At 36.7% G+C, this 21,905-nt stretch overlaps 1 protein-coding gene across 1 annotated transcript in view; it reads right to left on the bottom strand.

Annotated features, from left to right (window-relative positions):
• Nucleotides 1-21,905, bottom strand: part of clptm1l (CLPTM1 like) — a 38,296-nt gene that overhangs the window by 3,373 nt on the left and 13,018 nt on the right. The window contains exons 4-16 of the mRNA XM_003219815.4: nt 21,675-21,820; nt 20,331-20,409; nt 19,313-19,430; nt 17,696-17,790; nt 14,205-14,289; nt 12,060-12,163; nt 10,762-10,827; nt 9,997-10,047; nt 9,003-9,085; nt 4,067-4,101; nt 1,975-2,030; nt 1,815-1,859; nt 723-838 (exon numbers count right to left, since the gene is read on the bottom strand). Coding sequence (XP_003219863.3) covers nt 723-838; nt 1,815-1,859; nt 1,975-2,030; nt 4,067-4,101; nt 9,003-9,085; nt 9,997-10,047; nt 10,762-10,827; nt 12,060-12,163; nt 14,205-14,289; nt 17,696-17,790; nt 19,313-19,430; nt 20,331-20,409; nt 21,675-21,820 — 1,079 coding nt within the window. The remainder of the gene's footprint in view (nt 1-722; nt 839-1,814; nt 1,860-1,974; nt 2,031-4,066; nt 4,102-9,002; nt 9,086-9,996; nt 10,048-10,761; nt 10,828-12,059; nt 12,164-14,204; nt 14,290-17,695; nt 17,791-19,312; nt 19,431-20,330; nt 20,410-21,674; nt 21,821-21,905) is intronic.

The following is a 21,905-nucleotide window of genomic DNA, read 5'->3' as shown; positions in this document are numbered from 1 at the left end:
GAGTCCCAGATACCTGGAGGGCCACAGGGTGTGCAGACTTGATTTATGTAGACAAAACAAGGGACTAATTATTCTCCCTGCTTACCATAGGCATTAAAATCAACCCCTTGCCTCTGTGTGCAAAGCTACCCTACATTTATCTTAAAACAGATATTCCAATTTTGAGCCTCTTTGATGCATCAGACAAAATTGTCATCAACCTGAAGCAGCATGGCCACTGGAGGGCAGACGTTTGAGGCAGGATAGATCTGGATTCTTCCTAAAAGTCCTTCCTGCAATCTAGTTGAGACAAACGCAGGTTATGGAAAACTGGATACAATACTCTAAAAGGTAGCACCAGGATTTTACAAGTGCTTATCAATACATCTAGCCAAGGAATAGTTCATATCTAACACGTCTAAGCTTTTTTAAAAAGGAGAAAAATTATGACTCGGGATTGTAGGCTTTCTTGTCACCTCCTCATATGTCTTTCAAGAAAATCCTCCTGCCTTTCCACATTAGGTGAACAAAGAATAATAAATTTGGAAGGGACCACATGGGTCATTTGATGCAACACCCTGCCATGAAGAAAAAGCACAATCAAAGCACTTATTAACATGACTGAAGAATTTCTGTTTCACAGGTTTTGAACACTTATTTTTTCACATACTCATTGTATTCATAACTACTAAGATTTGCCTTTTGCAGAATATTAAGAAGGAAGTTGGAAAAGGGATCCATACCATCTTTGGTAAAGGTAAACCAGGAACACTACATCATCTCTGAAACATGCCAGCCGGTGCGATGTTGGCATTGTGATGATAAATGCAAAAATATCATCAATGAAAGTGTTAAATGCCTAGAAGGGATAAGGAGAGAAGTGCATCAGATTTAATAAGGTATCAATTATGTGTTAATCCCCAATGACTGCTTTGGAAGCATTCATGATGACAGTGTAAAAACAAACAAACAAACAAAAAAACAACCCTTAAAGTAAGGATATTCTCTGATTGAATGACCACCCTAACTTCCTGAACATGATTTCTAATTGTGCACCAATAACTTAAAATGACTATGTGTATGTGCATGCTAGTAGTTCCAGAACCCATGTGTGGAAGGATACTCCATTTCATTCTGCACAAGATTGTATGACTGGGTTGCAAAACAGAATTCTTAATGTTACAAAAACTGTAACTAAAAACATATATATAGTCCTCAACGGTAGCAGCAGACACTCAAAACATTGTTGACAAAGACTTTGAGGTAGACCTGATATCTCAGATCAAGTGATTCATCAAGCTGAAGACACTGTATCAGCTACATCTTGCAATTTTCCTGGTGCTTGGCATCCCTCTTCCTAATTTATTAGCACAATTCTAGGCAGTCAGGAAAGATATAATTTAATTGATCCCCCTTAAATCTCCCACATGTTGTTGATGGACTATGTTTGCACAGGTTCTACAGACATGCTCTAGAGATTTCTTTCTATCTGTTAAACACTAATTCCCACCTCCAAATGCAGCTTTCATAGTATATTCAAAGCTGCTCCCACACACCTATTAGCATTTGAAACAACTATGCTTGAGGAATAATGAAAATTGCTACCAACACTCATCTCAAGTGGATTAAAAGTGTGGCTCATGTAAAATAATTTTCATATGTTATAATGGCACATTGTATTTGCCAATGCCATCAGAATTACTGAAGAGTAACTTTTGTATTAGCCTTTCCAGGGTGACAACCCCCTTCCCCCAAAGAAACTATTGTTTTTTGATTTTCAGGTACATGGAAACTATTGTACAAATTACAAATCTTGAAATGTAAAATTAACTTACTTTATATGTGAATGCCTTCCATGGCAAATGTGCAACAGATTTCATCTAGAAGAAATGAAAGAAGATGGTCTTATATACAAACAGTAATGATGGCTGCTAGACAAAAAACAGCACATGAACACAAACACACATTAAAATGCTGAATTAAGTATCCATTTACCTTATAATTTACAAACAGTTGTGGCAACATAAATAAAAATCCAAAGGCATATACTCCTGTTAGATGAGAAAGAAAGGGTTGATTTTAATTTTTAATATTGCAGATGAATTAATTCAAACATTTAGGAAGGCATCACAACTCACTTTTTCTGGTTATGGTGGAGACTGTAATTCTATTCTGACCATGAAAGGACTAAAAACTCCTTTCACTTCTACCTTGCAAGGAAGTGCAACCCACCAACACGGCTACCTCTAGGATCTCAAGAGACCAGGGGGATCAGCGAGGATGTCTAGCTGTTTTCCTGTGGCCAGACATCATCTGCAAGGATGTATCAAGTACCCTCATGGCTTCCTATAGATGCCTGTTACAGTATGCCCAGCTGCAGGAAAATAGCTGGTTGGATCCTCACCGACTGCCAGCCATTTTCACAATGTAAAAATAGTTATATTTGGGGGTGGGATGGGGCATGCACTGATTACAAAATGGGTTTGGTGGTGGGTTAGCATCCAGAGTCCTAACTATGGGACACATGCATGTATATAAATGCAAGATCTGGGCTTTTGCTTCTCTGTGTATCAAGAGTACTAGGCAAACCTAAGTAAGCCACCATTTCATTTTTAGTATCTATTAGCACAATAATCCTAGCTTGCATTACCGGATTTTTGAACACTTTTGTGAATAAAAGTCTTACTGCATATATAAAGATTAGCTTCCAGATAGGTGTGTAATGCAAGCTATCAGAGGCAGCAGAAGGAGAGGTTGCTTTCATTGGACAAGTTAAGACTAACCTCCATTTGGCTCCTCTTCTCTCAAAACTCTGTATGTACTTTGGTACTTGAATCTGGGTGCATTTACCCTGTAGAATTAATGCAGTTTGACACCACATTAACTGCCATAGTTCAATGCAATGGAACCATGGGACTTATAGTTGTATAACATCTTTAGCCTTCTCTGCCAAAAAGCATTGGGCCTCACTACAACTCTCATGATGCCACAGTATTGAGCCATAGCACTTAAAGTGATATCAAGCTGCATTGATTCTTCTTTTGGATCGTTCCCCTCCTATCTTTATATAGTTTCTTATCAGATTTTAAGCCTGCAGGCAGGCTGCACTATTATTTTAATCTTTATACAGCACCTACAGGCTTTTAGCTATAAAAATAAAGTTAAGTGTTCTTATGCTAGTAAATCAAAACTCTACTTCAAATGTTAGAAGCCTGTCAAAAGACACGCCTCGGAAACAAATTATTATAGCATATATAAATTAAAGGCTACAGAATAAACGGAAGAGTTACTAATAGGATCTGGGGGCAGTTCATAAAAAAGCTGACATAATCTACCACATTTTTGCAGAAGGAACCAGAGAAACTCTATAGACTACAGAAAGCAATCAGTGGGTGTTAAAAACCAAACTATTTTTATTAACTTCACATTTCTCTATGAGAAGCAAGATATTTGATTACTTGATGACACTGTCACCAGAATTTTATTAAAAATGTAAATACTAAGCTTTCAGAGGAATCAAGAGTATTTGAGTCTACTAAATTGTTTCTATTACACCTTTGAGGTGCATTTGAAATCTTCGGATAATATCTCAATGCCTTCTAACATCAAAAACTCCCTTCACTGAAAGCATCAGCTTTAGGTTCTGGTTCCATTCCTTTCAAACATTCACATTTTCTATTTTAGTTCTTGTAATATGCAAGGAAGTATTACTTCCATTCACAATAGAACAATTCAGCCAGAGTTTCGTTATCGTTGATTTTAAGACACAAGTTTTGATGAGTACAGGTTGAGCATTCTGTATAATTCCAAAATTCAAAATCCAAAGTTGTCCACATACTTAAAATAGTGACATTTTGTTTTCTGATGCTCAGTGTACACAAACCTTGTTCCATGCACAAAATGTGTATATGGTGCATATGAAACACAAATGGATTTTATGTAAAGGTATTTCATTAAGAAAATACAGGGATACTTAACCGGTACGACATTTCAAAGAACTTCTTTTCATAATCTTTAAAGGGCTATAGCTCAAGAAAAGGATTATGGCTCAAGAAAATATCTATAAAAACAAAGAGCGCATACTTACCATTGACAAAGCTGTTAATTAACCATGAATACCAGCTAACAAGAGAGAAAAAAAGAGAACAGTATTTTCATCCGAGGGCAATGTAAAAACAGATTATTCCATATTTAACAAGGAAAAGGTCCTTTCTCCTCTTTTAACCAATAATACTATGTCATTTCCCCATTATGTGCTTAAGGCATTTAACATTCAAAAGTCTTAGGAGAAAACTGAGTGCAGTACTGGTAGACAAGAGGCAATACTTAGGATATGTAGTGAGAACCACTGTCATATCCCCTCCATTGAGTATTTACAAAACCTATAAAATGGAAAAAAATCAAGCTAAGGAAAAGAAAAAAAAGAGAAAAATAAAATAATTAATGCCAATTTACATTTAGTAACGTGGCAATAGCCCAACATTTAAAATAGTAACACCATACTGGACTATGCACAGTGTCACAATTTTAAGTCTTGGGCTATGTTTGTGGTGACAAGGGTTCAAATCCTTGCTCATCCATACAAACTCACTGTGGTACTTTGGGCAGGTCACATTATAGTACTCTCAGAGAAAGGCAAATGCAAACTCCCTCTCAACAAATTTTGCCCAGAAAACCTGATGACAGATTGCATTTTCCTCAAACTTACTTCAGCTGCTTTCAAAATTGTCAAAGTTCTCCTCCCTTCTAAAGACCAACTGCTCACATGCCATAGGATTTAGCACATCTCAACCAAATGCCCAGGACTGAGTTTTGGCTCTAAATTCTAATATTATCATCTTCCTCCATTCTGTTCATACTTTTCTACAGCTCTATCAAGTCTACCCTCTACACAAGAGGGAATTTCTCTGCACCATTTCCACCTACACACTAGTTGTTTTGAAGTGTTATTACTATTTTACTTTATTCCTTTTCTGCCTACAACATAAGGTTTGCTTTTTTCCATAGCAGCTGTATAGTGGAACAATTTTTTCATCAAACGATCCACTGTAACTCCAGGACTTATTGCTTAGTTAGTCACTGCTGGTTTAAGGGCCCTTATAACTCAGAATATCAAGACAGGATATCCTTAGAGTATTTAGATTTTTTTTCCTGTCTTGATATTCTGATACTATAGACAAGGAGGAGGTCCAAAATTATATCAGCAATCAGAGACTTAAAAAAACAACAGAACAACAAAGAGAATTCTTGAATAGGGAAATATCGGAAAAGGAGATAGACCAAGCAATCATGAAATTAGATAATTCCAAAGCACCAGGGCCAGATGGATACACAGTGGTGTATTACAAAAAGTTAAAAGAGGAATTGATACCTCACCTAAAGAAAATTATGAACGAAGCTTTAAATAATCAAATAATACCTGAATCCTGGAAGGAAGCTAACATAGTAATGATTGCTAAGGAAGACAAAGACCCAAGAAATGTAAGAAATTATAGACTGATCTCGCTACTAAATGTAGATTATAAAATTTACGCAAATATATTATCAGAAAGATTGAAAAAGTTTTTACAAGATTGGATTCAAAAAGACCAAACCGGGTCCTGCCTCAGAGAGATATTAAGGACAATTTAAGAACAATACTCGACATAATAGAATATTACGAATCAAATAACCAGAAAGAATTGGCGCTAATATTTTTGGACGCAGAAAAAGCCTTTGATAATTTGAACTGGGACTTTATCAAAATTTTATTAAGAGAATTGGATATGGGCTATTATTTCATCAACGGAATCAAATCAATTTACAAAGAACAAATGGCAAAAATATCTGTTAATGGGAAGGAAGAAAGCAAAATTAGGATCGTAAAAGGTACAAGGCAAGGGTGTCCCCTATCGCCACTACTCTTTATTATGGCCCTGGAACCCTTGTTAAAATCTATAAGAGAGGATGAAAACTTGCAAGGCACAAAGATCAGAAAAGACACATACAAGGTAAGGGCTTTTGCTGATGATGTGGTATGCATCGTATAAAATCCTAGCTTAAATATTAACGATTGGCTGCAAAAAATAGAAATTTATAGCCGAGTAGCGGGCTTTAAAATTAACAAGGAAAAAACAAAAATTTTAGTAAAAAATATGTCTAAAAGAAAGCAACAAAAATTACAGGAAGCTTCAGGATTACTGATTACAAAGAAAATAAAATACCTAGGAATCTATTTAACGGCCAAAAGTGCACAATTGTTGAAAAACAACTACGAAGAGACTTGGAAGATTATACAGAAAGATTTGAAAAAATGGTCCTTCCTAAATCTATCATTGTTAGGAAGAATTGCAACAATCAAAATGAATGTCCTTCCAAAACTACTTTATTTATTTAGAACAATCCCAATTATTAGAAATAATAAAATATTCAAGCGCTGGAACACTGAGCTATCCAAATTTATTTGGCAGGGAAAAAAACCAAGGGTAAAAATGTTAAATTTGATGGATGAAAAGAAAAGAGGAGGTCTAGGACTTCCGGATCTACAACTATACTACGAGTCATGTGCATTAGGTTGGGTCAAAGATTGGGCAACTCTAAAAGATCAATCAATGTTAAACTTGGAAGGATTCGATTTAAGAGCAGGGTGGCATGCCTACATGTGGTACGATAAGAAGAGATTGGAAAAAAAAATTGGAAATCATTTTATCAGAGCAGCTCTCTTAAAAGTATGGGGAAAATATAAACAAAATTTTTATATCAGAACACCAAGGTGGATATCACCTCTGGAGGCATGCCATAGGAGAGAAACTCCAAGAATAATAATATTGTATGTAAATTTAATTTGTAAGCCGCTCTGAGTCCCCTTCGGGGTGAGAAGGGCGGCATATAAATGTAGCAAATAAATAAATAAATAAATAATAAGAAAGGTTTGGCTAACTTACAGTGATATAATTATAAAACGAGATGGGAAGTGGACTCTTAAATCACAGGAAGAAATAAAGAAAATAGACCAAGAGATCTCGTGGTTCCAATATTTTCAAATTAAGGACTATTTTAATCAGGATATTAAGATTGCTTTTGAGGAAAATGAAACAACATGGGACAGAATTATGAAATCAAGTAAGAAACAAATATCGAAAATATACAAAAAACTTCTGGAATGGTCAACGATGATGGAAGAAGTAAAAGACTGTATGAGTATGTGGGCGAAATATGTTAGAAGATTGGGAAAAAATGTGGACAATTAAAAACAAATGGACATACGCACAGGACTTAAAGGAAAATTGGACTAAGATGATGTATAAGTCGTACATTACACCCCAAAAATTGGCAAAAATGTATCCAAAACTGAGTGACAAATGTTGGAAATGTGAAGAAAAAACAGGAACATTCATACATATGTGGTGGAACTGCAAAGTGGCTATGAAATACTGGTCGGAGATTCATGAAGAGGTACAGAAAATCTTAAATGTAAAAATTCTATTGAAACCAGAATACTATCTGTTGGGAATAATTGACTGTAAAATGACAGAGAATGAAGAGAAACTCTTTCATTTCTATGTCTGTTTTTATTGTTGCTTTTATTGTTGCTTTTATTGTTTTTATTGCTATTTTTAAAGCCAAGTGTATTGTTTTAATCTATTTTTGTAAACCGCTCCGAGCCAAACCGGGAGTAGCGGTATATAAGTTTAATAATAATAATAATAATAATAATAATAACAACGGCTGCCAGGATAAATTATGCGAAAGTTTGGAGATCAAAAGAAAAACCCACAATAGATCAATGGATCTTAAGGATAATGGATACTACGAACATGGATGTATTGACTCAAACATTAAAGTACTTCCAAGGAGTGAAAAGCAAAAAAAAAAAAAAAAACAGATTGGTCACCACTAAAAAAATATATGTTACAAAGGAAAATGAAAATGTTAATAACGGTTTAGAAGAAAATGCAAGAACGAAATAAAATAAGGTCTAGGTAAGAGTAGGGGAAGCCATAGTGATTATCAAAGAAGTGAAAGGAATTTGCCGCAAAGAAGGAGATTGGAAGTCGACGATATCCCCCAGTCCCTCCCCGATTTCCTGTACCCAACTACCTTTAGTGTTAGATAGAGTAGAGTAGACTCCTAGAGTAGAGCTATCCTTTCCAACTTTCCTATCCCTATTGATTGTTCCCCCACTTTTTAATGTAATATTCTTGGAAAATAAATCCCACAATAAAAATTTATTTTTTTAAAAAAGACAGGAAATCCCACAATATCTGTCTGAACTGCCATACATCCCAGTTCAAAGCAGGTATTGTGGGATTTTCTGCCTTGATATTTTGGGTTATATGGCTGTGTGGAAGGGTCCTAAATGCCATCATGAAGTTGTGATGATCAAGGGGCCGGGCTGTGGCGCAGGCTGTTGAGCAGCTACAATCACTCTGACCATGAGGTCATGAGTTCGAGGCCAGCCCGTGGCGGGGTGAGCACCCGTCAATTAAAAATAAAAAAATAGCTCCTGCTCGTTGCTGACCTAGCAACCCGAAATATAGTTGCATCTATCAAGTAGGAAATAAGATACCACTTATAAAAAAAGTGGGGAGGCGTTTAACTAATTTACAACCTGTAATGAGGAAGTGCCGTCAGAGTGGATGATGAAGCAGCTGCTCCCCCCTGTGGCCAGAATCGAACATCCCCTCAGGAGCAGGTTAAATTGCCTCTGTGTCTGTCTGTCTCGGTCTCTGTTTGATGTGTTTATGGGCATTGAATGTTTGCCCTATGTGTGTATAATGTGATCCGCCCTGAGTCCCCTTCGGGGTGAGAAGGGCAGAATATAAATACTGTAAATAAATAAATAAATATATCCATTTATACTTGTTTACAATGAACCTGCTTGCTTTTTAAATATCTTTTCTCCAGGTTTGAAAAGATTATTTTAGAGCTCTTTCTAATCTCCCCGAAATAAATACATTGATGTTGTCAGCAAGCTAGGCAACCTCAATGATCAATCCAAATGTGTGTTTCAGATTTAAAAAATACATTTATAGCACCCTTACCTTTTGTATTTAATATTGAGCAGTGAATAAACTGCACCTCCAATACACAGTGGGTACAGCAAATATGATAAGTATTTCATGGCCTAAGAGAAAGAAACAAAAGTTTACCAGATCCATATATTTTTGGAATTCACTTTTCCTTCACTGAGATCAAGCCGATGTACATGGTTTTTATTTCTCTTATAACAGCCAAATCACTGAGAAATTTGTGGCTGAACCAGTCACACAAATTTGAACCTACAGATCCCATTCAATTGATGTTATTCAGACAATAATTTACATCCCTTTTGTTTTAGATAGAAAACGCTACTCAAGGAAAACCAAAATCTTTCTGGATAGCATTATCCTTTTATAAGGCCTTGCTTAGCTCAATTCTTCAATCGTTTGGATTATCACAAGAATCCAATACCTAACTACTGCTAACTATTCAGTTTCCAATTTGTCATCTGGTAGACTGGGCAGACAATTTTGCATCTTCAGGTAACACTTCCAAAACAACAATTTTTAGATCTGTGTTAGATACAGATCAACTGTACTTCATTAGTCCTGTTCTGATCAATGATGGCAACTGGATGCAGGAACCAGTTTTGGGCCAACCAACCTTCCCCACCAGCAATTGGCTGCACCTGCCTGAAAACTGGTTGCTGAGCAGAAAAATGCTGGCAGTGATTTCTGGCTTCTATTTTCAGCTGTATGCTGCCAGTTCTTGCGGCTTTGGGGGAAGGGTTATTTGTTTTTCCCACTCTTAGCAGATTCCAAAAGTGGTATTTTTCTACTGGGCAGGTGATATCCAGCCCAAAACATTTAAAGACATGAAAGCAAATTACATAAATATTTTGTGTCTTGCAATTTCCGGAACCCTGAAATTCCTATTATAAATTCTGCTTAAAATATCCTCATACTTGTATTTCAATATGAAGCTTCACAATTAACCCGTCAACCTGGTTTAGCAGTAAATATCTGCATTAAAGATTACTTCATAGATTTCTCTTACCTGGGTATCATACTCTTCAGTTTTCTTTTCTGACTCTGTAAAAGCTCCAAACTGTAGAAAATACAGGAACAGAAGCAGTCAGGCGAACCAAATACATATACTAAAACTGTACCCAAGGGAATTTTGATTGTTACATAGCCTTGGTTTCAAAAATAAATATATCACTCTGAGATAAAAATAATACCCAGAGGACTTTGACTAAAGGACCTTTAGCTAAACCTTGCCTCCTGAAGCATGACATTCAAGAAGATTAAAAATCATGGAGAATTATAGGCAACAGAACCTGAGGGCCACCCAATTTTTGGATGAATTCCCTATACCTGACCAGGCATCCTATTCTGCACCCTGTTGGGTTAGAATGTTTGTATATGTATTTAAAATGGGGTGGCTGGTACTGCCCACATCGCTGCTTAATAAAGATCCTTCCTGAGATAAATGCAATCTTTAATATTCCAGCTTTGTAAAAGATACTGGAGTGTAAGTGTAAGGTGGTCTCCCAGCTCCAGGTTCCCTGGATCAGATTGACTATTTAGATTCATTTCAATCTAGCTTCAGGCCTGGGATGGGATAGAGAGAAAGAGAGAGTGGTTAACCTTATTTTGTGCTACCACCAACACGATTATCAACTTCTGTTAATCACAGATCCCACATATCTTTTAGTCCTTCTTAGTAAACACTGCAATTAGGGCTATCTCAGAAGATAAAATGTGGTTGAGTGGGGTGACAGATGACTCAGAGAGAGGGGGGGACAGAGAGATATGTTACCTTAATCACTGGCATTAGGCTATTCCATTCAATTGTAATTTTCAATGCTTTCTTCACTTTCCAAAGCTGGAAGATAAAATCACAAAAGCACATCTGTTTTATAATTTGACCAGAGTAATTTGACAACAAAATATTGCAATAATATTTTCAAAATCAAGACAATATGAAGCCTTGGATTCTTATGGAAAGACATTTCAGTTATAACTTTCATCTGGAGTATGGTATGGTTTTTGACTAATGAAATGGGGGGTGAAACTATGCTCTGGAAATGCTTCGTAATCTAAGTAAAGACTCAGCAAAATGTTGTCATCAGGAGCGACACATTCAATGCAAGATTTTCTTAGAAAGCTGTATTTTTATTTAGTTTTCAAGCAATTATACGTCTAAATCTCTAGAGAATTCGCATTTATTTTCCTACAGCCTCCTTTTCCTTTCACAAGAGAGGGTTATTTCCGTGGCCAGTTTAACATGTAAATAGGACACAGTACTGCAACAACCTTTGTAAGCCCAAAATGTACCAAATTTGAACAAGAAACCACATAATGAAAATCAGTGAGTTTTCAGTTTCACATACTAAGTCAGTGTCATGAGAGGAGGGGGCAATAAAAATAACATGTGAATAAGCCATTATGATAGCTAATCCAATACTCAATTGTGCTTATGTTGCAGTTCTGCTAGAGCACAGAAAAATGCACCTTTTTTACTCTTCATTAGAAAAGGAGCTTTACTGCAAAAAAAAAGGCCTTTTAAAATTTTAAGTATAAAGTAATACATTAGTTAAAAGAGAAATGGGGAGCATTAAGAAGTATAGGGAGAGAAAGAAAGACTCAATCACTAGCAAGGCAGAGAAAATAAAACTGAGATGGGAACGAGACAGTCAGTGGTTTCAACAATGAAGAATTCAGAACTCCTGCCTCTGAAACTTCAGTGACGGAAATAACTAACATGATTTGCGGACTGCACTTTGCACCATTGAGGGAATAGCAAAACAAATTATGCAAATTTTAAAAATAGCCATTTTTGCGAAGTAAAATTAAGCTCTCATTGGTCCAGAATTTAAATTTTAAATGTGAATCAAACCAGAATAGGTTTAAATTAGCTATTGCTTTTCAGTTAGCTTATATCACCATCAATCTTCAAACTGGTTGAAAAGACATATCAATTGGAATTAAGCGGTTTTTGACCTGTTAAAGTAAATTGGATTAAGTCAGTTTAAATCCACACATTCTTGCTAAGCTGCTTTCCAAACTGGGTTGCCTGGGTGTATACATAGCAAACACAGATGTGTGGCAACTCACCTCAATCACTGCTCCAATACCAGCTGGAATCAGCACTAACAAGCTTGTCTGCTCATCCAAGAGGAAAAGAAATATGATCACGGTACTAAAACATCGCCAAAGCACTGTGCAAAATGAAATTTAACAAGAAATCAGTTTTCGGTTTGGAGAATTCCATACTAAATGGTTCCCCCGAAAATCTAAATTATAATAGTTAAGGAGCTACATGTCAAAGAAGCACCCATGGAAAAACTCATTAATTCAGACTCTCTAAGGTAGGCATGTCCAAAGTCTGGCCCGGGAGCCAATTGTGGCCCCTTATTCAAATTTCCACTGGCCCTCTCTCTTCAGGCCTCCCTCTCACTCACAACCACTTTCTGCTTGATAAATTTATTGAATTGGAAAATTGGGAATAGCTATGGAAAAGAGGATTTAAAATTTCAAAAGCTGAATCCATTAGAGAAAATAGGCACAAACTGTTTTGCAGAAGCTACATAATCCCAGAGATGATAGCTAAATTAGATAAATTTTATCAAGGGGAATACTAGAGGTGCAAGATGCAGAAAAGCACTTTTTTCCATGTTTGATGGACTTATAGGTGAGGTAAAATTCTTTTTGGAAAAAGGTGGTTAAAGAAATTTAAAAAGATTACGAAAAAGGTTAAGAAAAACACAGAATTTTTTAAAGAATTATTTAGAGAGAGAATCAGCAAAGGAGATGAAGACATTTGCCAATATAGTTTTGTTGCTGTGAGATTAACAATAGTGAAATCTTGGAAGGGAGAAAAAGAGTTACTTCTGAAGGACTGGAGAAAAAAACTATTAGAATATATTCTAACGGCCAAGTTAACAAATGATATTCGGGGAGCAAATAATGAGGAATTTGCTAAAAATGGAGGCTGGCATTTGGATATTTGGAAAAGAAGACAAATGTAGACTTTAAAGTAGCCGCAAGGGGAATTTATTAAAACAGATATAAGGGTAGGCTTGAATAGGTAGAAGATTCACATTGAGTAATGTCTGTAGTCATAGGTTCACAGGTGTGGGGAAAGTGGGTAAGGGTTTGATAAAATGTTATAATTGTACAGTTTCTGTTAGTTACTATACTATTTGTACTTATTTATTTATTTACAGCATTTATATTCCGCCCTTCTCACCCTGAAGGGGACTCAGGGCGGATCACATTACACATATAGGCAAACATTCAATGCCTTTTAACATAGAACAAAGACAAGACAAACATAGGCTCCGAGCGGGCCTCGAACTCATGACCTCCTGGTCAGAGTGATTCATTGCAGTGATTCATTGCAGCTGCTCTCCAGCCTGCGTCACAGCCCGAGCCTACTTGATTTTTGCTTTTTGTTTGTCGTTCACATACAACAATTAAAAAAAAAATACAGAACAAATTAAAAAAAATTTTCATGACCCCTTTCTGCCCAAGAAAAGTGTGTGCAACCTCAGGTATACACGTATATAAAATCAAGCATTTTTGACAATCATCCAGCATTTGAAAGGCTTAGGGTTTTTTTTGGTGGTGGTGGTGGGGGGGGGGTTACATTATTATAAAAAATCAGTTAATATGAACACAAAGAAAGTAAATAACAGTGTGAGATGCATGAACTGACAAACAGATCCTTCACACCTAGCACCTTACGATGACTGGGGAGCTTTATTTTGTGCCTTTTGTTCTGGGGCGTGTGAAGCCCAGAGCAAAAGTTTTTAAATAAGAGTGAAATATCTCTTCTGAACACTTTTTATTCAAAGGAGATCTTGAAGGTAGCTGCCTACCCAGACTGATATTAGTGTATGGCATGGTCAGGTGAATTCTGGGGACCATGCAACCAAGCAAAATACATCACTTTGGATGTGAGTAGGCCCTTCTCAAAACATTTCCTCCTTGCCAGTAAAGGAGTAACAAGATGCTGAAGCCTGACAAGGAACACCCATAACTATATGAGGAGGACATTTCAAGGCAACTTTGCTCTATTCAACGTTACACTGCAAAAAAATTTAACTGCAGATCCCACATTGTTACTGGCGTTGTAATTTTATTAGCAAGGTTTATTTACAATTTTGATGGCTGACATTTTGCTGGAAGAAACAACCTGGCATTGTCACAACACGAAGACAGTACAGAATCCCTCTAAGGTCAAAAATGCATTCATACCTGCTTTTGTGGACATGCCAATCATGCTCTTCTTTTTTTTCCAGAAGCTGATATCATTTTTAAATGCAAGGAAATCAAAGAGAAGCTGCAAATATAAAATAATGGCACATCATTAGCCCAGAACTGCCAGCAAAAGACAGCAATATAATTAAAGAGTTATACAGTTAGCACATCTCACCACATCTGTCTACTACAGTGATTAGAGCCATATTGCTGTTTGTGGCCTTTCATTTGTCTGGAAAAAAAAAGCCTTGCCCTTTATCTTTATGAATGCTGTTCTCCTGGCTATCTTCTATACAGTCAGCAAGAGCTGCAAATTAACCACAGTACACTTTGCTTACTGTGGATGTTTGACTAAGAAAAGTACACACATTGCAAAACTTTCCCACCAGGAACGTAAAGAGCAAACTATATTGGGAAATTTAGCATGTATAGGCAGACCCTAAGTTACAAACAAGATAGGTTCTGTAGGTTTCTTCTTAAGTTTAATTTGTACATAAGTCAGAACAGATACATTTTAAAAGTCGAACTCCAGCCAAATAAGTGTGTGTGTGATATATAGTATGTATATCTATATCTATAGATAGATAGAAGCTTTTGATAGCATAGGAAAGGATTGACATCCCTATAACATTTGTTTTGCTGTCTGTGCCCCGATTCAGAAGATATAATCTCACTTTCTGTCCCTATGATAACTGGATTTTGAAAACATTGTCTTGTTGTCGAAACAAGCATTGGTGAGAGAGTTTCAGTGGAGACACCTTTTCCACATGATAACTTTTTCAGGTGTAGATTTTTCTCACCTCCTGTTGTCTCACCCCCCCCCCCCCTCCCCGGTTAACTATGTAGTTTGTAAGTCAGATGTTTGTAACTCAGGGCTCTATATTTTAGATGCAGCAAAAACATGCTTACATATCAGAATTCCCTAACAAATATCATTGTTATTCTCCATTCATATTCATAAAGCTGTATGCATAACCTATATAAATATTTTTAAAAGAGTCATGGTTAAATTATGATTCATCTTCCCCCTTTAAAACACTATTCTTTGATTCAAATAATCATGCCAGGCAAGCCTTGGTTTACATAATTCTGCATGCGACATAATAAAGACTCTTTGAAATGCTAAACAAGTAAAGGGTATTGTATTCATAAAAAATGGATGAAGCTCATATTACTGGAGACATGGATGCTTGCTCTTTTTAAAACTTAATTCTGGCATATTTTAATCTACAGCATAAATATCCCTTGCAGCTGACTTGTGAGTGCAAGAGATTTATAAACATATTTGAGTCCATCACAAAATGGGAAAAATTCTATGGCCAAACAGTTTCTCTACTGACTGGAATAAAAAATATTGAAATATACTATTACTTCCCAGATTTTTCTGTTTATATCAAAGTAGTTTTTATGCAAATTCCAGTCCAATATCTATGTATAAAGCTTTTATCAGTTTATTTTATTATTTACAAAATTTAAATCCCACCCTTCTCACCCGAAGGGACTCAGGGCAGCGTACACAATTGGCAACAATTCGATGCCTACACACATTTAAAACATAGCAATGAATAAAATCCAATTACAACACATAAAACAATATAAAAATATAAAACTTTTAGTTAAAGTCCATTCATCCAATATCCTCGTACTGTGGCCATAAGTCAGTCCGGGTCGTCTTTATCATTTAATCATCGAAAACCTGGGCACATAGCCATGTTTTCAGGGCTTTTCTAAAACTCAGAAGGGTTGGGGCTTGCCGTATATCTCTGGGGAGGGTGTTCCACAGCCAGGGAGCCACCACCGAAAAGGTCCTGTCCCTCGTTCCTGCCTGCCGTGCTTGCGAGGCAGGTGGGACCAAGAGCAGAGCCTCACCAGATGACCTTAGGGATCTTCCTGGCTCATAGGAGAAGATACGTTCGGACAAGTAACTTGGGCCAGAACCGTTTAGGGCTTTATAGGTCAAAACCAGCACTTTGAATTTGGCTTGGTAGCATATCGGCATCCAGTGGAGCTGGCTTAGTAGGGGGGTGGTACGCTCCCTATAAGCCGCCCGAGTTATTAATATGGCTGCCACTCGTTGTACTAGTTGAAGCTTCTGGGCCATCTTCAAAGGCAACCCCACGTAGAGAGCGTTGCAGTAGTCCAAACGGGATGTAACCAGAGCGTGGACCACCGTGGCCAAGTCAGACTTCCCAAGGAACGGGTACAGCTGGCGCACAAGTCTGAATTGTGTGAAGGCTCCCCTGGCCACCGCTGAAACCTGGGGTTCCAGGCTCAGCAATGAGTCCAGGCGAACCCCGAGACTGCAAACCTATGTCTTCAGGGGGAGTGCAACCCCGTCCAACACAGGCTGTAACCCTATTCCCTGTTCGGCCCTACGACTGACCAGGAGGACCTCCATCTTGTCTGGATTCAGTTTCAATTTGTTCGCCCTCATCCAATCTGACACAGCGGCCAGACACCAGTTCAGGACCTGAGCAGCCTCCTTAATGACAGGTGGAAAGGAGTGACAGAGTTGGACATCATCTGCGTACAGATGACACCGCACCCTGAAACTCCAGCTGATCTCTCCCAGCAGCTTCATGTATATGTTGAACAACATGGGGGTTGTTCCTAAACTAGGCAAAGACTACAGATAAGCAAAGCATATATCAATTTTTAATTAAATATTAGCTGCAATATTGGCAAATATATAAGCCCAGGTTGGTTTTATTTGTCATAGACAGGAACTGATAGTTTAAGGTAAGTTGCAAATTTGATTGTTTGTCATTATGTGCCTTGAGGTTGTAAAGAACTTTGATAAACAACTGGCAGTTTTTAAGAACATAAAGATAATTGATTTTCTATCAGAATTTTTGAATGGATTCAGATTTTCTGCCTCTCTTCTAGCTTGACTGATTGCAAACAGGATACATTTCCACTTCTTTCACCTAAAAAGTGTGCACAACAATGATGGCCTCTTTGTCCCTTAACGTGTGACTTACAATATATATGGAAATTTAGTCATGTCCAATTAGGCAAAATCAAGTAATCTCTAGGTTCATAAATGGAACACATGAATATAAGACAGTGTTATATGCTAATTATTTCCCCATGCCAGAGTTTTCTTTATCAGTTATTTGTTTTCTGGGCATAATATTCCCTACAAGTTGTTTGTCAACTAACCATTTTATTAGTTTCCATAAGCTATTAGATATACAGACATATTGGGTGCTCAAGATATTACCACAAATCAAATTTGTTTGCAATGTTTACTGAAATATCTCTTTAGTTAGATGGGCATCATTTAAATCAAAGATTTGGTATAAAATTAATACATTTAAGAAGAATGTTCTACCACAGGCATTGTAAGTTTTCAAGGTATTCAAGTGTACCTTGCCTCAACTCTGTTTTATGAAAATTAATACTGTACTTAGGAACTACAGTATATGTAAAGATTTCTGCTGCTCCATTTCTCTCTCAAAAGGATTCACTGTGAACGATCCACTTACATGAAAAGCTGCTACAAAGAATGTCAAAGCAAGAAAATAGAGGTTTGTATCCACAAAAATTCCCTTAACTTCATCAGCATCTTTTTCTGAAAAGCCTAGAAAAACAAACAGGAAATGCATGAGTACAAGATGTTTCTACAATTCCACATAGCTCAGACTTGTAACTATCAAAACACATACTATTTTCCCTTTTATATCTGGAGTAAGGAACCAACCACTGAACTCTAAATGACATGAGCCTCATTCACCATGACACATGGATGACAGGAATTGCAACCACATTGGAAAACCCATTGGTCTACTACTCCTTTTGGCAAAACCAGCTAAACCACATGACTGCAAGGACGTGGTTGGATACGGGCTGTTGAGCATAAACAGTCTTTCAATTGATTGGAAAAAAAAATCTCTCATGCCTTTAAACTATGCCAACTGTGGTATTTGTGACATGATTCAAACCAGTCATTTTGCCAATTTAACTATTGCAAACACAATGCCACAACTTTCTAAAGTGGGCTGTACAACTGAACTCCTTCTCAATAAAAATATTCCCAGCAACTTTGGGAATAGTTGCTACACTAACCCACTATCCTTGGATTGATCTGGCGTGATCTATTCCCTAGCCACTGATTAGCCACTCTTATCATTCCATGACATTTTCCATGTTGCAGCAATTTCCAGCCATGACATGGATTCTATTAGTTGGCTATCACCTGCAGTGATGTTGGCTAGGTTGACAAAGGAATGAGGAGGAACAATTGGTCTTTCCTCTTTCCCCATTTTCCGGATCAACCCACCACCATGCCCAATGACACTGCAGGAAATGGTCACCCAATGTTGCACATAGAGACCTATGCAAAATGAAGGATAGGAGAAGACAGTAAGTGCCATCCTGTGCCACTGGGCTGCCCACGCCCAGGAAACATGGATGACAGTGAAAACAGTTGTGGCTAGTTATGTCTTGAAACCAGCCCAACAGTTTACACTGATCCAAAGCTGGGGTATATTCTGAATTGTGGGCCAGAACCTGGACTATCCTGACATTGGTTAACATAAGGCAAGGCTGCATTAATGCAACCTTGTTCCGTTATTCCAGATGAGCTCCATTCAGATGAAGCAGGCCCATTCCACAGGAAGCCATCAGTGTAGATGTGCCCAAAGGTAACTAGAATATGAGGTAGAAGACAGTTTTTTTTTGTTTTTACTTCCGTTATCTCCACCAAGTTTAGCCAATTGCTTTGATGGAGAAACATTCAGCAATTACATCCTGCTTTGCAATCTCAAATGGTACAAACTAGGAAGCATTTCACTTTTCCATCTGTTCTGTGTATATGTATTGTGCACAAACTAAAGGAGAACCAGCACATTCTTTATAGTCTCTAGAATGCAAAATGGCATCATATCTTGAATGGTACAAAAGCTAAAAATATCCAAAATAAAAATTATTTGCAATCTTCAATATTTTTAAGCAGGCCATGTTTAATAATTCCACCGCCCCATCCAATATCATTGCAGGCAATGGCCAACCAGTAGAACCAATGTTGCACCTGGAAAACGTGTTTAATAAATCTTTTTAATATACCCCATCACCCACCCAATCTAACAAAAACAGAAGCTTACCAAACTGCTGCAAGGAATACACAGCATCTTGCATGTGGATCCAAAATCTGAGTTTTCCTAATGATATTTGATCATATGACACTGTAAGCGGCAGCTCTGTTGTTGAACGGTTTATAATCTGAATTAGGTTTTGAGAATAACAAGATTCAGGTTGACATTTCTTTCAAAATGTATTCCAATTTGTGTTCCAAACTATATGTAAAAGGCTCACATCATACAATTGAGAATGTTAAATCATTAAATTATGACCTTAAAAAAATCACTGTAGTCAAGTACAAAGGAAAAAAACAGAAAACCAATTCATGAAATAGGGCTAATAAATAACATTAATACAGGAGTTAAAGGCAAAATGGCATAGAATACTGGGACAGAATTAATACTTTTAACAAAAATTAATAATAGGAGACGATTTTACGGTATTCAACATATTAGATATATGGTGTCTTACTAGCATTAATGAAGAATATTAAGGATGTAAAAACAGATTCATAGAGACAAACAATATCCTTCATAAAAATATATAACCCCTAAAATAATTATTTCCTGAACTATATTTTGAAAATAACATTTATTTCAATAATAGTTCAAATGATTCCACATCTGGAAGAAATTATATTTAATCTTCATCAAGAGAATAGCGATTTAAATATAAAGGTATATTTGCTGCAATGATTTGTTTTGAAATGTTTTTAATTCAGTAGTTTTTATATAACCTAGTTAATGTCTAATATTATTTAATATTATAGCTTACTAGGATTTTGGTTATGTCTGTTTTTGATTATAAGTCACCTTGGGAGATAGTATGGGGAGAAAATCAGTAAATATATAAAATAAATAACAATGAATAATAATAATATTAATAATCTGCATTATGCATTTTTTATTTTGTTGAATTGTTTTACAATATTATTAACAATTATTCTAAGTTGTGCTAGAAATGTAGCTCATGCTGAGATCATCAAGAAAACATCAAGGCTGAATAAAGGGTTATTTATCTGAATAAATAAACAAAACTTACCATTAAATCTTTCACTCTGTTGCTCAGCTGATCAATAAATAATATTGGAAGATAATGCACTGTCTTGCCCAACTGAACCCTATATTTTAACAACATTTTATTGTAAAAAGATTCGTATTGGAACAAGAATGTCATGACTCAATAAATATTTCACCAGACATATTTTTCAGTACAAAGCAAACAATCTATATGCTTGACAACAAGACTGAACATTTAACTAACAGAGAGAGTAAGAGGAAGAATACATTAATTTCCTCCTCTGAATATGTACAGAAACTGAGGGTTTCTCTACTCAAGTCTGTATCTCTCAGAACAGCAGATCGAATTTCATTGATCTTTCATGGAGTGCGTGGCATGTTCTTCCAAATGTGACCCTTGTTTGGAACTGTAACCTAAGCTGGCTCTTACATTGTCAAATTAATGCAGTTTAACACTACTTTAATTGCCATTGTAGTCTGGTGAAGCACCAGCACTCTTTTGAAGAAAGGGCTAAAGACCTAGTAAAACTACAACTTCCAAGATGCATTAAGTCATGGTAATTTAAGTGGTGTCAAACTGCATTAATTCAACAGTGTAAATGCACTTTAAGACTGCCAATTCTAAAGGCAAAGACATTGTTTTCAATGAGCACCATATTAAGCAATGGAGCTGGATATAAGGCTATTTGGGGATGGGGCACTGGGAGTTTCTTTTAATTTTTCTGTGAATGCAGTTCTCTTGCAGAAATGTAAGGTTCAACATAGTTAACTCCTGAAGTGTGTTAGGTATTACATTTTATCCATTACATTTGTCTTAAACCTTCCTAAAAACTTTAGGGCAATATACACAGTGTTTTTTTTTCTGTGTCAGGAGTGACTTGAGAAACTGCAAATCACTTCTGGTGTGAGAAAATTGGCCTTCTGCAAGGATGTTGCCCATGTTTGATGTTTTTAACCATCCTTGTGGGAGGCTTCTCTCATGTCCCTACTGGAGAGGACAGAGGGAGCTCATACACAGTGAGATGTCATTTTAATTTCCAACTTTTGAAGAAAGGTAGATTGCGAGATGCTAGTTTCCTCAAGGCGACCCTGGTTTAAATACAAGTTATCTAACTTTCCCATGCTTCAGTGGAAAAGATTAAGTAGCAGTTGTACAACTGAGGGCAATCTCCCAACCCAATAAAACAGGTTTCCCAAAAAGCAGGTAATCTGCTAGAAATACTCAAACAACTTTTATATAGCATTCAACAACCTTTCTCTTTTCTAAAATTAATCTGCATGTGTTGCCCCTAGGCCATTGCTCTGAAGTATTCTAATATATTACTATCTTTAGAACTAGCAACAAAAAGCATCAATAGTAACTTACATTTTCATGTATCTGTGCACATCAGCTGGGAGAGAGGACCCATCAAAGACAAAATCTTCCACCATAACATTTAAGGTCAACTTGGACCTCCAATGTGAGACGGGCTCATCTAGGGCATAAGTCTGCTTTTTTCCTGCTTCAATTTGCTTTTCAATTTAAGACAAAAGAGGCAAAAGCAAAAATGAGAGGTTTGGAAATCTAAGTTCACAACAAGCCACATGAACATTAAAA

The sequence above is a fragment of the Anolis carolinensis genome, chromosome 4 (assembly GCF_035594765.1).
Source record: "Anolis carolinensis isolate JA03-04 chromosome 4, rAnoCar3.1.pri, whole genome shotgun sequence".
Classification (NCBI taxonomy): domain Eukaryota; kingdom Metazoa; phylum Chordata; class Lepidosauria; order Squamata; family Dactyloidae; genus Anolis; species Anolis carolinensis.
Note: the sequence above shows the minus strand (reverse complement) of the source record. Positions and strands in the feature narration are given on the sequence as shown.